Genomic DNA, 17,497 nt, shown 5'->3' on the forward strand with positions numbered 1-17,497 from the left:
AAACAGCACAACAGACCACCACAGCGAAATCATAACATATGACTACAGCTAGATTGTTTATTGGAAGTGTAAAGAATTAGGAAATAATACAAGTGCACACATAGATTTTACTAGCTTTAAATTCACAAGCAGAATAATACATTTTTTCACTGAGACTGAACTGATTTCATGGGAATAATTTGTCCCCTGCACACTTGGCAGATTTGCAAATTTTTTTTTGCAAAATCAATGCAAATTCCACTTGTTACATGTAAGTTGTTCAGCAGATTTGATTTGTTTTGGATTTGCCACAGACTTCATCCTATGGTGAGAATTGATGAATGGATGGTTTGAGTTCATTGAAAATTGAATGTTCCTTATTATTTTCTGGGGTCTGTCCAGCCAGAGTGTGCAAAATGCTCCCCTGCTGCTCGCTTCTGTCTGCCTTTCGTAAGGTTGCAGCACACATCGTGACATCACAAAGTCACAAACTTATGACCCCCAAACCCTGATCACAGCTGTAAGTCCTGATCTATAGTGAAAAGCTTGGAAATGCGGCTTTTAACGGTAGAAAGAACATACAGTTGGCCGCGAGCAGCGGGGCTGCCGTAGTGGTGAGCTGTGAGGGTTTTTTTCCAGACCCTAAATGGTCCACTAAAATGGCGGCCAGAGATTTCTTTTTTTGACAAATCAAATTGCAAAGTATTCTAATTTGTGTAGAACTGCGAATTTCAGGGAATTTGACTCAATCTCAATCCTCCCGGGGTCGATCCACTCATATCTAATGGCTCTACTCACTTGTATTCACTATTCACTCATATCTCTATTCACTTGTATTTTAATGCTAGAGCTTTCTACTGTTTATGTGTTGTAGACATGCTGTTAGTGAGCACAAACCCTTACGATTTCCACTTTAGCTCACAAGGGGTTGTTACAGTGGACAACTTAGATGATTGTGAAGAATTAGTTGCAACTGATGTAAGTATTGACTGTCCAAATTCTAGAAGTTTACAAAAGTTGAGTTAGAAAATATTGCTTTGTGATCTGAAATGAGTCTTGAAATATGGCCTTATCTTTGTGTATATATTTCCATAGCAAGCGTTTGATATATTGGGATTTATTCCGGAAGAGAAGTATGGAGCCTACAAACTGACAGGAGCCATAATGCATTTTGGAAATATGAAATTTAAACAGAAACAAAGGGAAGAACAAGCAGAGGCTGATGGCACTGAAAGTAAGATCAAATGGGCACATTAATGGTTTATTCCCCCCAAAATCCTATTCATATGATTTACATGCTGATCACTGAAGGTCCAACAGCTGTGACCCCAGTGATCCACAGAACTATCTTAAGTGGACCTGAGGTGCACAAACTCAGCATCCCTTCCAATCATTGTTATTGGAACTGCCGGAAACAGAGTGGCTTTCTCCAGTAGTCCAATAGACAATGAATGATACAGAAGTACTGCTCCATTCATGACAAGGCTCTGAAGATCCCGTAAACAACTATATTTTACTGCAATTTTGATTAATGGTATAAATGTATACACCATAAGTACGGTCAACGTGTTATTCACAAAAGTTAATCCTTATTGCTGATCGCTGAGGGACACGTTAACTATTCATATGTACTCACTGAAATGAATAGCCAAAATAGTAGTAAATAAAATAGTTTTTTTAAAGGGTGGTCTCTAAGAAAAAAGTTGATTTACAGTATACATAGGATATAAAGGAATTGAGAACATGCAAAAGAAAAATCTCTTCTGGCCTATAGAAATGTCCTGCCACATTGCTTGGTTAAAATGATTGGCCAAGAGTGGAAGAAGTGACAATTTGCTGCAGGAAATGTTATATAATAAAGAGCACTAATATCACTTAGTTGTTGCAGAAATGGGTTTCCAGATATATCCAAAAGAAAATTTTGTTTAAAACAACTTCATTATTAAATTACAAACATGGCTACATGACGTTTTGGCCATAAGTGGCTTATTTTTAGACATACACTAAAAAACAGAACCAACTATAAGAAAATATTATAAAATAAAGAACATTCCCTTTACTCAATTTCCCTGTGAAATTCCCTGTGACTGCAGGGCCGATACTGCATCATTCTCCATCGGTCTTTATTTTCCGGGAGTGATGATATCACATACACAAATCACCAATAAGATTTCTACAACAAACCACGAACTTCAGCAGCGGTAACGACATGATGGCAAGTGACTGCTAAGAGACAGTTCACACACATACAATGCTCTCTGCTGAGTTCTGTAATCCCCAGAAAGCAGGAGTCCAATGGACATCCCACTGCAGAGCTCAGTGCAGAGCACTGTATTATGTGCGAACCTAGCCTTAGGACTTGTGCAGATGACCGTAGATGACCGTAGATCTGTCAAAACATTAAATTGAACCAATGTTATTCAATGAGCAATGCATGAGTACGATTTTTTTCTTCGGATTGAGTGGTCTGAGGAAAAAATTTGCCTCAAAACATTAGTTGGTACTCACCAATTTATGTCTTTGGGTCCGTGAAAAACATCGGACAACACTTGGATGACACGGACTGACTGAATGGAAAAGATGGAGAAACTTTTTTGTTTTTAATACTCCACATCCAAGAAAAACGGGTCCCACTCTGATCAGAGTCTAATCAGAGTGTGATTACCATAATCAGACAATTTTTCTCAGATGTCGATAGGCTGGTGATTTGCTGAAGCAGTCATATGCTAGTATGGCACATCATCGCAGCTGGAAAAAAAAAGACCAAAGGGCACAACCAGACTGGAAGGAGATTTACCTAGCATTGTTTTTTTGTTTTTTTTAGTTTATAGCATTACCTGTCTGTTGTTCCTGGCACTGGTTATTGACCGCTCCTGCCAGAGATTCAGATGCTCGCTGTCAACAGAGCAGCAGTTTCTTTTCCAGTTGACAGGGCGGGACTACTGGTGTCATGCTGATTGACAGCCAGTTACCCCCAATTAGGCAGCGGAGAGACGGCTGTCAATCAGCATGACACCAGTAGTCCCGCCCTGTCAACTGGAAAAGAAACTGCTGCTCTGTTGAAGTGAAGTCAATGGAAGTCTGTGACTGGAGAGTGACGCTGGGCACAACAGCAACTACCCACATGTTAGGTTATTCTGAATTTAGTGACCATGTGAGAGCCAGTGGGCAAATATACATGTCAAAAATGCATATAATGGCCAAAAATAGTATTATTCCCATGTGCACGCACATTAAATCTGATCCAAAAAAGTGAATAATTGTAAACAAACTGTGATTTGGACCATGGCCTACTTTGGAAATAAGAAGCGACATGTTTGGTCTGGTTCATAATGATATTGTAACACTGGGCGGGTGTCTTTCATTTATATTAGATACAGATAAGGCTGCTTATTTGATGGGCATCAGTTCCTCTGACTTGGTGAAGGGGCTACTGCATCCCCGAGTGAAAGTGGGGAATGAGTATGTGACCAAAGGACAAACTGTAGAACAGGTAAGACCACCTAACTAAGTGGTAAACATACATGATCTATACCATACATTTTGCTTAAATACATGTATTTTTCACAAAAAAAAAATAAATTTGCAATTGGGCTTCATTAAAAATGATGCACCATTTGCCTTCTGTAGCCTGAGTGCTGCTCTGTCTATTGCTGGCTGCACAATCAATTAAAAGGGTTTTCTAGATTTTGGAAATCCCTGTCCTCCGGCTGCAGCTTACTCTCCGTCCCTGGAGTCTCAGCTGCTGCTCCAGGTGTCTGTTACTGACTGCAGCGCCGATGTCACGTCGACATCACTGCAGCCAATCAGTGAGCTCAGTGGCTCTGAGCGGCTCATGCTACTAAATCTGATTGGATGCAGCGATATGGACACGACATCAGCAATACAAACAATGACAGGTATCGTGAGCAGCGGCGGAGACTCAGCGCTGAAACAGGGTAGGTGAGTAAAGTATTGTCTGTTTATAAAAACTGCAGCTGAAGGACAGGGATTTTTAAGAACGGTTACCCCTTTGGCCACGTTCACACTACCAGTATTTGATCAGTATTTTACATCAGTATATAAGCCAAAATCAAGAATGGAACAATCAGAGGAAAAGTATAATAGAAACACGTCACCACTTCTGCATTTATCACCCACTCCTGGTTTTGGCTTACACATACTAAGGTAAAATACTGACCAAATACTGAACGTGTGAACGTGGCCTTTAACTGATAATCCCTCAGTGAGCCATTCTGAAGGGAGAGTTTATAACTGTTTTTTTTTCTTCTTATGAGCTCCTCTCAATTAATTTATGACCACATGACAGTTAAGCTTTTGGTCATAAATCAATTGTGAGGAGCTAGGAATAAAGAAGATAACTGTCCTTCCTTCTGCTCACTCATAAACTCTTAATTAACTCCTTCCGCAGCCATCAATAGACAGTGCAACTATAAAAGTAAATGGTGCAAAATGTTTAATGAAACCAAAATGATTTTTTGCCCAAAATATTTTTTTTAACCAAATTTTTACCCCAAAAATGTCCCCAAAAAGGTCTTCATATCCTATAAGTGGACTGTAGTTATTTTTCTATCATAATTACCTGATTTAGTCTCAAAATGTGAATTTTTTAAAGAAACAACAGAGTACATTATAGCAACTTATATAATGTCTATCTTCTTTTTATCTAAATTGGTAAAACATATTTTGTTTATTTTTTTATTAGATATTTATAGCAGTTCATTATTATTGTTTAGAGCTTTAAGATAATAATGTGAGCACTTGCAGCCACGGCTAGAAGAAATGTATGCACGTACGTCATTGGACCCAATAATCAAACACTATGCAATAAGCTTTCTGTAGTGGTGGCTGCAGGCTATTGAAAAAAGCACTTCAAGCGAAAATTGTATCTACTAATATGTATTTGATGTAGTGTGGGTGTATTAAAGGGAATCTGTCACCAGAAAAAAAGCTATTAACCTGCAGATATGGGGTTAATCTGCAGGTTAATAGCGTTATTAACCTGCCTGGCACTTGCACTTAGCCAAACACTGCAGGGAGAAAATGAACATTATCCCCCCCGGCAGCGTTCCGGTTTCAGTCACAGGTATAGCGGTGGCTGTAACCACGACCCAACTCGATACCGTTGCTAAACTTCCTTTAAATCAAATGCCTTTGTGTTTATATTACTTTTCATTGGAATCTGGGGCCTAAAATTCTAAAAAATTGCTTCATACCCTATCCCTCCCCCACAAAATTTGACAGCATCTAACACATCCAAATTCCTCCATCACACCGCTCCAGAGTAGAGTGTTTTACACCTAGAGAAGAAGCTTTTTTTGTAGAATGACTCCTTGTTGTATACATATATTCATTCATACTGACCACGTTAACAATTCTTCCCACGCTGTAGTTTGCTGGTTTACTTATGACAATGAAAATTATTAGCCCTTTAATGCTTGTTTTTCTCATAGGTTGTTTATGCAGTTGGTGCATTAGCCAAAGGCATATATGACCGAATGTTTAAGTGGCTCGTGATCCGTATAAACAAAACGCTGGACACAAAGTTACCCAGGCAGTTCTTCATCGGTGTGCTTGACATTGCTGGATTTGAAATTTTTGATGTAAGTCAAATATTCCAAGAATGCTCATTTTCAAACAATCTAGCCCTAGTCTATATACTAAAGGGGGGATTAGCTGGACACTTTGAATATAGTATCTGAGAAAGCAACTGTGGCTAAGGGTGTTTAAAAAATACAATTTTACTAATGGTATGATCCAGTTTTTTTTATTTAACTAATTGTCTGAAAATAAGCCCACTAATGAGTGATGTAAATTTAGACTAGTCCAAAAATGAACCATATTCATCATTTAATATATCAATAAATAAACCAAAGGAGTGCTCACAGTAAATGTGGTCGGAAAACAATAAAAGAATATAATCAAATGATGTAATTTTCCGTATGGTATAAGATACTTATGAGCTGGACCAATATAAAAGAAATGGACAGTCGGAGATTACAATGAAAAAAGCAAAAAAGAACCACAAAAACCGACCACAAGTCCAGTATAAAATAATTTTTATTAATATATAAAATATATGGTAAAAACAACAATTAACGGGGAAACTATAACCAGTGCAAATATAGTTTATAGGTCACAGTGCCTTAATCTATATGATATAAAAATATTATACTCATAGAACAACAAGGACGCATATCAGAAGGCAAGTGCTATAAGAAGATTAAATAAACCACAGAGTTGTGAAACAATCTACCACAAAATTGTAGTTAAATATTAGGGGATCGCATTCAAACATGTGAGTGGACAGTACAATAACAGACCATTATGTCTCACTGATAAGTAATCAATCATATACTGTAACAACATGAATAAAGTGAGTAAAAACCTCCAAAAGTAACTACCCGGGCAGCAACCGTATTAGCTAAGTGAAAAAAACCTGTGTGAATCGAAATCATCAGATCAACAATAATCAACGCATATAAACCATTGGGTGTGATACCAGATCACAAAGTGATAAAAACAAAAATATTAATGGTACCAAAATAAGAACCATAGGAGATAATGGTGAAGGAGGAATGACTGAGATAATTACTTTTGTTTTTTCATTGGCTGTAAGCCATAATCATCAACATTAACACAAATAAACACTTGATATAGATCACTCTGCTTTTAATGACTCTATATAATATATGAGTTTCACCTTTTGTGTTGAAGAACTGAAATAAACTAACTTTTTGATGATATTCTAATTTTGTGAGATGCACCTGTACGTGTTCTATTCCTGACAATTGTCTCTTCAGAGAGGAAGAGGACTAGAACTCTAGTGCCACCTATTAGAAGTAGTAATACTAAAAGTCAATATCGACTCTCTAACGAGCTTTGCCACATGACTTAGAATAAAAGGAGCATTGCAAGTCTGAAAAGTCACCTCACCTTGGCATGTCAGGCTTCTCCACAAGGAGAAACGTTACCCCTTGGATTCCTATTCTTGAGAAACACGGATAGAACACATATGGGTGTAAGAGGCCTTGAATCAATATATGCACTTCATTACTTGTTAAATAGTATGGCTCACTTTCATATCATAATTCCATAATATTTCAGTAGGTCAACTGAATCCTCTAATATCAGCATTATCATGCTCGTTATACTTACTTGTGTAACTATACAAGGAGAATCCAATTGTTCGTATTTATGCAGTATAACAGCTTCGAACAACTTTGCATCAATTTCACAAATGAAAAGCTGCAACAGTTTTTCAACCATCACATGTTCGTGTTGGAACAAGAGGAGTATAAGAAAGAAGGTATTGACTGGGAGTTCATCGACTTTGGACTTGACTTACAGGCCTGCATTGACCTGATTGAAAAGGTAATGATTGTATTTTATAAAATTCACATTCTATTAAAGTATTAATACTTGATATTAATTCCTTATTCTATGTTATTGTTTTGTATTTATTGGTTGCATATACAATATTAACCAATTTGATATCTCTCATGTGATAGCCCATGGGGATTATGTCAATCCTTGAAGAGGAGTGCATGTTTCCTAAGGCTACAGACATGACATTTAAAGCTAAGCTTTATGATAATCATCTTGGAAAATCACCTAATTTGCAAAAGCCGAGACCTGACAAGAAGAGAAAATATGAGGCTCATTTTGAGCTTGTACACTATGCTGGAGTGGTAAGTAGCCCCGAGTAATAGTCTACACGATAAATATCTGCACGTGTAATGGCATCATACCACTATATTATGTATACATTACAAATATTATTTGTTTTTCACCTGTAGGTTCCTTATAATATTGTTGGTTGGCTGGAAAAAAATAAGGATCCACTTAATGAAACAGTGGTGCAACTCTTCCAGAAGTCATCCAACAAACTTCTGGGCTGTCTGTTTGAAAACTACATCAGCTCAGACAGTGGTTAGTACCCTTACACACGTGTACTTGCTGCGAATAGGGAGCTCAAATGGCATATGTGCAAAACTTAAAGGGGTTATTCCAGAATCTATGAATTTTTTTTCAAGCTCCTTGTCTCTTAATAATAATAATAATAATAATGTATGTAATAACCAAAGCCTTCACTAGCTAATTATTTTTTCATATTTTCTGGCTCCATGTCCTCCATAAGGCTTCTTTCACACTAGCGTCGGAATCTCCCCGTCGCAATCCGTCGGGGAGAGAATCCGACACTAGCGTTTAACGCTTTGCACAATGGGTGCAGCGGATGCATTTTTCCGGCGCATCCGCTGCCCCATTGTAAGGTGCGGGGAGGTGGGGCGGAGTTCCGGCCGCGCATGCGCGGTCGGAAAAAGCGGTCCGTCGGGAGAAAAAAACGTTACATGTAGGGTTTTTTTTTCCGTCGCAAGACGGATGCGAAGTGTGCAAATCCGTCGCAAATGCGTCGCCAATAGAAGTCTATGGGGAAAAAAACGCACCCTGCAAACACTTTTGCAGGATGCGTTTTTTCTGCAAAACGACGCATTGTGACGGATTTACAAAAAACGCTAGTGTGAAAGTAGCCTAATTGTGTCCCTCTGCTCACTGTGAAGTGGGCGGTCCTTCAGTGCTGCCCATGTGACCACTGTAAAGTACAATTCCCACAAAGCTTCTTCTCCAGGAACCCTGATCTCCCCCTTTCACAGATAACACTAGCTACGCCTCTAAATGCTCTTTGAACTTTTAGGGCCACCGAGGCAGAGCCGATAACAGGAGACATGGTGCTGTGCATAGTTTCTAATAGTATATCAGTACAAGTAATTCTTGTCTGTCCCACCACCCTGTGTAAAGGTTTCTATTCCTCTGTCCTCCAATTCTGTTTTTTTAGATTATTTTCCCACTGTTTGACAACTTCTAGCTCCAAAACCTGTCTTTGTTGCCCATAGCAAGCAATCACAGTGCAGCTTTCATTTTACTGGAACTGTTTAAAAAATGAAAGCTGAGCTCTGGTTGGTTGCTGTGGGCAGCAGACAGTATAGATAAAGGTTCTGTTGTATTTATAGTAAGGAGGTGTCCATTATAATAATTAAGGACACAAATACTTATGCTTTTAATGAAAAATAAGAGGTGTTGTGGCTTGTACGTCCGTGCTTGTTTGGCTATATCTATCACACAGACAAGCAGCGCAGTCTGAGGGGAGGGGAGCTGATCCTCTTTTGACAAGTGTCCATGCCCACCTTGTGCAGTGAGGACTGTGCAATCACGCAGAAGATACTTACCATAGATGACTTGCAGATATCTAGGCTGTGATATCATGATCAGCTAACATTTTTGGAAACTAATTTCATTTGACAACTTTATTTTAGTATTTTAAGCTAGTGAACTATGACTGATATTGCATGACACAGGACTGTGGGTGTATGCTTCTGCCGCCAGGAGGCTGACACTAAGTAAACTTAAAAAAAAAAGTTAGCTCCTCCTCCATCGTATACACCCTGACACTGGCTACCAGAGACTCCAGTTTATGCTTAGTGTCTCAAGGAGGCACACCTCTGAGTCCTTTCTCTTGGACTCCATTTTTTCAACGCGATGAATTGAAGGGGCGACGGATCCTTTTGAGGGTCCGATCTCCCCAAAACCATCAACGGGCAAGCACGTGTGATTCCTTGTCCACGTATCCTTTCCCGCTACGTGGGATTCTTCACCGGACTTGGCCCTGACCACCCTAAGGTATTGAGACCCTGGGCTGTATAGGTGCCCGTAGTCGTCCGTGTTTCCCCCCAGGATTTCTACACCCCGGCTCTGCTGCGGTGATAGATGGGGTGGTGGACGGTCCCTCTCCTTATCCTGGCAGATAACGGAGATAGGGTTCCTGCACCGTCTTTTCTTTTTGGCTTTCCCCCTCTGCTGGGGCGCTGGGGGGCTCCTGGCAGGGCGCTATTGATTTTGAATTACCTGACGCTTCTGGTTTCTCCATGCGCCAGGTCCGGTGGCTGTGCTGCGGCGCTGCAGCGTGGCATTTCCGATGCCATTGTCCTGGCGGCTGGCGCTGATATGCGGCCGGTCCTGTGTTGCGGCGGCGGCGCCGCGGCGCTCCGGTGTGCGGCGCTAGAGTGCGGCTGTGCCGCTCTGTCTTCTCCTGGTGCGGGCCGGGCAGCACAGGGCCCGGGCTTCCGTCCAGCAGACCGCGTCATTTGGCTCCTCCCCTTCCGGCGCGTCCACTTCCGGTTTCCGCCTTTCCTCTCTGGGGGGAAAAAAATTGAGTTCCCGGCGTTAGGCCTACTACAGGCCGTAGCGCTGTATGGCGGTACCGCTCCCTATCAGCCCAGGCTCTGAAGAGGATAAAAACAGCATCCTATTGCTCCGCAGCGTGCGTCTGGATCCGTTGCTACAACCTTGGGGGCACAGGACTGGGGTAGGTGCTTCTCCCTCCACCTGCTGTAGCAGTATTTTTTTGTCCCAGTCTCTGTCCCTGGGTAGAGCTTTACGGATAATTATGTCTAGAAGAGTTAAATCTCACACGGTTCTATTTACCGGTTGTGTAGATTGTCGTGCCCCTTTCCCGCACGCCCAGAGTAATCGCCGCTGCGAGGCCTGTGACTCTGAACGCGCCCAGGAGCCCCCCCCCCTGCCAGCTCCCCAGCAATCCCTCCGGCTCCTGCCCCTCAAGATTCTGGGGCAGCTCCGCCAGAATGGGTCACGTCCTTGTCGCAATCCATGGCGTCCCTCACTGAAGCAATCAAATCCCTTCAGTCCCCGGCGGTCGGGGCTGGCAGTCCATCTGTCTCGGAGAGGGCCTCAGGGTCTCAGGAGCCTTCGGCCTGCAGGGGTCGCGCTCGCACTAGACAGACGCGTGGAAAGCGGATTCGCACTGCGTCACACAGGCCCTCAGGTGCTTCTGCATCCTGGAGCTCTGTATCTCGATCTCCTTCCCCTGCAGAGAGCGGAGAAGTTGAGACAGACTATGAGTCTGAAGGGTCCCTTAATTTTGAGAGTCCTGGATTTCAGGAGTCGGTAGATAGCCTCATTGAGGCTGTCAATCAGTCCCTGGGGATAGAGGACGAGCTCGCCTCATCCTCAGATCATAAGGTCACATTTAAGCGGGAAACGGACCCATAGGGTATTTGCCTCGCATCCGGAATTTGAGGATCTGATTCGCCGCAACCGGGAGCACCCGGACAAACGTTTTTCAGGGCTGAGGGCTCTGAAAGCTAGGTACCCCCTTGCTACTGAACTTTGTAGTAATTGGGCGGAAAATCCTGCTGTGGATCCTCCGGTGTCCCGTTTAGCTTCTAACACTTTATTATCGCTCCCTAATGGCTCAGCAATTAAGGATCCTACGGATCGTCTTATTGAAAGCTTGGCTCGCTCCGTTTTCGAGGCATCAAGTTCGGCGCTTTTCCCTTCTTTCGCGGCAACCTGGGTTGCTAAGGCTATGTTGTCTTGGTCAGAGTCTTTATCAAGGGCTCGTCAAGAAAGTGATTTGTCAGCAGAATTGGCGGAAATGTCATCTCAGATAGCACTGGCTGGTAGTTATCTGATTAATGCACCTTTGGATGCTGCAGATTGTGCCTCTGCAGCCGCGGCTAATGCTATTGCTATTAGGAGGGCCCTCTGGCTTAGAACATGGCGGGCGGACTCTACCTCTAAAAAATCGCTTACAACTCTTCCGTATCAGGGTGGCCGCTTGTTCGGTGAAAAACTGGATCAGCTGATTTCGGATTCCACAGGAGGGAAGAGTAAGTTTCTTACCCAGCAGAGGATTAGACAGCCTTTTCGCCGCCAATTTCAAGCACGTTTCAGACCCTTCCGCAATGCTAGATGGGCTCCAGTATCGAGTTCTGCTGCGCAAGGTCGACCCAATCAGGACCGAGACGTTCGGATGCCCTATTCGGCCAACCAGGGGGGAAGAATGCGTTCCCAGTCTACCAGATCCAGAGGATCTAGGACTCAAAGATTTTCGGCCAAGTGACTGGAGGCCTCCTCGGAGTACCTCCAGCAGAGTAGGCGGACGTCTACTTTTATTTCACCAGGTCTGGCTTCAAGTAGTCCACGACCGGTGGGTGGGGGAGCTCGTATCTTCAGGTTACAAGATAGAGCTGGTCCGTCTACCTCCTCCCCGGTTTTTCCCATCCCGTCTTCCCAAGTCCGAGTCCCTCCGACAAGACCTGTACAACTCCATAGAGTCCCTTCGTCTCAGCGGTGTAATTTCTCCTGTCCCAAGGGAGGAAAGGTTTCGGGGTTTTTATTCCAATCTTTTTGTAGTCCCCAAAAAGGACGGAGAGGTACGGCCTATTCTAGATTTAAAACTTTTAAACAAGTTTGTCTGCGTTCGTCACTTTCGGATGGAATCGCTCAGTTCTGTCATCGCCTCTCTGGAAAAAGGAGAGTTTTTGGCCTCAGTAGACATTCAGGATGCTTATCTGCATATTCCCATCTTTCCGCCTCATCAAAGATTTCTCCGGTTTGCCGTAAACAATCTACACTTCCAGTTCACGGCATTACCCTTCGGGCTGGCTTCCGCTCCCAGTGTGTTCACAAAAGTCATGTCTACTGTGGTGTCCATTCTGCACTCCCGAGGTATAGTTGTCTTGCCATACCTAGACGATCTGCTGATCAAGGGACCGACTTTTCTATCTTGCAGGGAAAATCTCAGCATCACTCTGGACACCCTTTCTCGCTTAGGGTGGCTGGTAAATTTAAGGAAGTCATCCCTACAGCCGTCTCGAAAGATCTCATTTTTAGGCATGATCTTCGACACCTCTCAAGCCCTATCAATCCTTCCCCAGGACAAGGTCCTAGCCCTTCGGCGGGAAGTGAGGAATCTTCAACAACCATGCCCTCATACGATTCGGTCTGGCATGAGGGTGTTAGGAAAGATGGTTGCTACTATAGAGGCGGTTCCTTTTGCGCAGTTTCATCTTCGACCCCTCCAACAAGCAATCCTATCGGTGTGGAACAAAAATCCTCTCTCCCTCAACCGCAGGTTTCGGTTGTCTGTCCAGGTCAGGCAGGCCCTCTCTTGGTGGCTAAACAGCTCATCTCTACTCAGGGGGAAGCCCTTTCCCCCAACCAATTGGCTAGTGGTTTCCACAGATGCCAGTCTCCTGGGTTGGGGAGCGGTGTTTTTTCAACACACAGCTCAGGGACGCTGGTCTCCTCGGGAATCAGATCTCCCCATCAATATCTTAGAGATTCGAGCAGTTCGACTAGCCTTGTTACATTTCCTCCATCTTCTGGCAGGTCGTCCTGTCCGGATACAATCGGACAACGCCACGGCGGTAGCCTACATCAATCACCAGGGGGGCACCCGCAGCAAGGCAGCCATGCAGGAGGTAAAACAAATTCTACTCTGGGCGGAGAAAAATCGCTCTGTAATCTCAGCAGTCCACATTCCGGGCGAGGAAAACTGGGTGGCAGATTTTCTAAGCAGTCAGGGCCTAGCCTCCGGGGAATGGTCTCTCCATCCCGAGGTGTTTTTGCAGATATGCCATCTCTGGGGGACTCCGGACGTGGATCTAATGGCGTCCAGGATGAATGCCAAGGTTCCCAGGTTTGTCTCTCGGTACCGAGACCCCCAGGCAATTGCCGTGGATGCGCTGGTTATGTCGTGGAACCAGTTTTATCTCTCTTATCTATTCCCTCCTCTGGCTCTGCTACCGAGGGTAATCAAGAAGATCAAATCAGAGAGAGTGCCGGCCATCCTGATCGCTCCAGATTGGCCACGACGGACCTGGTATGCAGACCTGGTACAACTTCTCGCCGGGGTTCCTTGGCGGCTCCCCGATCGGCCAGATCTTCTATCTCAAGGGCCGATCTACCACCAGAACTCAGAGGTCCTACGTTTGACGGCCTTTGCCATTGAATCTTGGGTTTTAACTCGGGCAGGTTTTTCTCAAGAAGTGGCTGATACCATGATCAGTGCACGTAAGTCCGTCTCGGCCAAGATTTATTATCGCACTTGGAAGGTGTTCCTTTCCTGGTGCAGAGAGCGCGGGCTGCCTCCTCTGCGTTTTTCCGTTCCTAACATTCTAGCCTTCCTTCAAACAGGCCTGGATTCTGGGCTTGCTCCGAGTACCCTTAAAAGGCAGGTTTCGGCTTTATCAGTCCTTTTTCAGCGCAAGATTGCTCCTAATCGTCAAGTCAGGACTTTTTTCCAGGGAGTCGCTCATAAGGTTCCTCCTTATAAGACTCCTTTGGAAGCTTGGGACCTTAATCTGGTCTTAAAGGCTTTACAGGACGCTCCTTTTGAGCCTCTTCAAGATGTTTCTTTGATGTTTCTTTCTTGGAAAGTCGTATTTTTAGTGGCCATAACGTCCATAAGACGGGTATCGGAGCTGGCAGCCCTTTCTTGTCGGCCTCCCTTTTTACGCGTTTTCATCAGGACAAGGTAGTGCTCAGACCAGCACCGTCTTTTTTGCCGAAGGTTGTTTCATCATTTCACATCAATGAAGATATTGTTCTGCCCTCTTTTTGTCCGGCACCTACGCACCGTGTAGAAAAAGCTCTCCATACGTTGGATCTGGTGAGGGCTCTGAGGAGGTACGTTTCCCGAACGGCTCCTTTTCGCCAGACAGATGCTCTGTTTGTCCTTCCGCAGGGTCGCAGGAAGGGATGCGCGGCTTCAAAATCTACCCTTGCCAGGTGGATAAGAGCGACCATTCAGGTGTCTTATCGCACCATGGGCATGACGGTTCCGGATGGAATTAAGGCCCATTCGACTAGAGCAGTGGGGGCCTCCTGGGCCATTCGGCACCAGGCTTCAGCAGAACAGGTTTGCAAGGCTGCGACCTGGTCTAGTCTGCATACGTTTGTCAAACATTATAATGTCCACTCCCAGACCTCTGCAGATGCAAGTCTGGGTAGAAGAATTCTTCAAGCGGCAGTGGCGCATTTATAGACAACCAATATATGGAGGTCTTTTACTGGTGAGTTATTTTTTTCCCACCCAGGGACTGCTTTAGGACATCCCACAGTCCTGTGTCCCCCAATGAGGCGAAGGAGAAATAGGGATTTCTGTGTTACTCACCGTAAAATCCTTTTCTCCGAGACGCTCATTGGGGGACACAGCTCCCTCCCTGGTAGCCTTATGGCTGCTTTTGTTATATCTGATTGTGTTAGTCAGAATCTTTTCTAGACATAAAATTTTCTGTATTTATGCTGTTATATTATCTGTTGAGTTTTGTTCTCCTACTGCTTTTTACAGCAAACTGGAGTCTCTGGTAGCCAGTGTCAGGGTGTATACGATGGAGGAGGAGCTAACTTTTTTTTTTAAGTTTACTTAGTGTCAGCCTCCTGGCGGCAGAAGCATACACCCACAGTCCTGTGTCCCCCAATGAGCGTCTCGGAGAAAAGGATTTTACGGTGAGTAACACAAAAATCCCTATTTTAAAATTAAGAATATACTGTAGCTGAATGCTGTGCTATTCAAAAGTAAAATCCTACTTCACTGCAGATGTTATTGAAAAGATAGCATACAATTTTTTCAATTTTTTAACCTTTTCCTCTAGATGTCTGGTATAGTTCCAACAAGTATAGTATTAAGTACATAAGTGCAGATTACTATTATACTTGTTCTTGAATTCTCTGTTTTATTCAATATTCACAGCTGATCAAGGTGGGGAAAAGAAACGCAAGAAGGGAGCTTCATTCCAAACTGTGTCCTCCATGCACAAAGTAATTTTTTTTCACACTCCTAGCTTTCTGTAGAGTACAATATGGTATATTGTTGTTATGCTGAATAATAGAACATATATCTATGAATCATAAGAATTGGAATTTTTTGTTACCCTACAGCTGTTCCTGACGCCGCTCTGGTTCTGTGCCGCCATCTTGTAACTGCCACTCCTTACCGACCGAACAGTCATAAGCTCTCAGTGCAAGTCTTAAGGTACCTTCACACATAACGATGTTGTTAACGATATCGTTGCTTTTTGTGACGTAGCAACGATATCGTTAATAAAATCGTTATGTGTGACAGCGACCAACGATCAGGCCCCTGCTGGGAGATCGTTGGTCGCTGGGGAAAGTCCAGAACTTTATTTCGTCGCTGGATCTCCCGTGGACATCGCTGGATCGGCGTGTGTGACACCGATCCAGCGATGTCTTCACTGGTAACCAGGGTAAACATCGGGTAACTAAGCGCAGGGCCGCGCTTAGTAACCCGATGTTTACCCTGGTTACCATCCTAAAAGTAAAAAAACAAACACTACATACTTACCTACCGCTGTCTGTCCCCCGGCGCTGTGCTCTGCACTCCTCCTGTACTGGCTGTGAGCGTCGGTCAGCCGGAAAGCAGAGCGGTGACGTCACCGCTCTGCTTTCCGGCCACTGTGCTCACACAGACAGTACAGGAGGAGTGCAGAGCACAGCGCTGGAGGACAGACAGCGTTAGGTAAGTATGTACTGTTTGTTTTTTTTACTTTTAGGAAGGTAACCAGGGTAAACATCGGGTTACTAAGCGCGGCCCTGCGCTTAGTTACCCGATGTTTACCCTGGTTACCGGCATCATTGGTCGCTGGAGAGCGGTCTGTGTGACAGCTCTCCAGCGACCAAACAGCGACGCTGCAGCGATCCGGACCGTTGTCGGTATCGCTGCAGCGTCGCTTAATGTGAAGGGGCCTTTATAAGGGTCTCTTTATCATAGACTTACATTGAATTGTGACTTTCGGATTGCTCCATCAAACACCGGAGAGATCTGGCAGGTACAAACTGATTAAGACCGACAAGAGCGGTGCCGACAGATAAAGACAGCAGCTGGTGAATATACGGCTAGGGTCAGGGAACTTAGATTAATAGCACTAATCCAGTGCTGCAATAAAAAAAACACTTAAGTGGTGCTTTAATTAAAGAGACAGGAAACACTGAAAAGGAAGGAAGGTGATTGCCCCACCAACAAGGTTATATGAACAGGGCACTTGCAATTCTAAAGATCTATAGGGGGTCTTCAGAGAGAGGCTCTTCTCCCATTGTTGTGTGCTCATGGTGGAGAAAGTCATGAGCAGTCTAGGAATCTGTACAGGAAATAATGATCTACATGGCGGGAACCAGGTATACCTTTGAGGGTGGATGAATGACTTCCATGTAGACAAAACAGCATTGTTATTGTTTAGTGAAACTTTAAGTACTTTCTACATCTACACATTTTCCTCTGTGAGGCTATGTGCACACGTCAGGATTTCTGGCAGAAATTTTCCTGACATTTCTGCCAGAAATCCGCATGCGGTTTTTTTCCGCGTTTTTTGCGCATTTTTGATGCGTTTTTGATGCGTTTCTTCTTGCGTTTTTCCAAATGCATACAAAAGCGGGAAAAACGCGAAAAAAACGCAAAATTAATGAACATGCTGCTTTTTTTACCGTGATGCTTTTTTTTGCGGAAAAAAACGCATCATGTACACAAAAATTGCAGAATGCATTCTAAATGATAGGATGCATATGTCTGCAGTTTCTAATGCGTTTTTATCGCGAAAAAACACGAAACAAAACGCGAAAAAACCTGAACGTGTGCACATACCCTTATAGTTCTTATTATAAGGGCATAAAAATAATTTCATTAGAGTCACCAACTCAT

The 17,497-nt window shown here is 43.8% G+C and overlaps 1 protein-coding gene across 1 annotated transcript in view; it reads left to right on the plus strand.

The window, feature by feature from the left end:
• Positions 1–17,497, plus strand: part of MYH15 (myosin heavy chain 15) — a 68,830-nt gene that overhangs the window by 23,626 nt on the left and 27,707 nt on the right. The window contains exons 12-19 of the mRNA XM_069757759.1: positions 854–957; positions 1,075–1,213; positions 3,354–3,472; positions 5,433–5,582; positions 7,183–7,353; positions 7,491–7,670; positions 7,779–7,911; positions 15,536–15,603. Of these exons, the coding sequence (XP_069613860.1) occupies positions 854–957; positions 1,075–1,213; positions 3,354–3,472; positions 5,433–5,582; positions 7,183–7,353; positions 7,491–7,670; positions 7,779–7,911; positions 15,536–15,603 (1,064 nt within the window). The remainder of the gene's footprint in view (positions 1–853; positions 958–1,074; positions 1,214–3,353; positions 3,473–5,432; positions 5,583–7,182; positions 7,354–7,490; positions 7,671–7,778; positions 7,912–15,535; positions 15,604–17,497) is intronic.

This window comes from Ranitomeya imitator, chromosome 3 (genome assembly GCF_032444005.1).
Source record: "Ranitomeya imitator isolate aRanImi1 chromosome 3, aRanImi1.pri, whole genome shotgun sequence".
Taxonomy (NCBI): domain Eukaryota; kingdom Metazoa; phylum Chordata; class Amphibia; order Anura; family Dendrobatidae; genus Ranitomeya; species Ranitomeya imitator.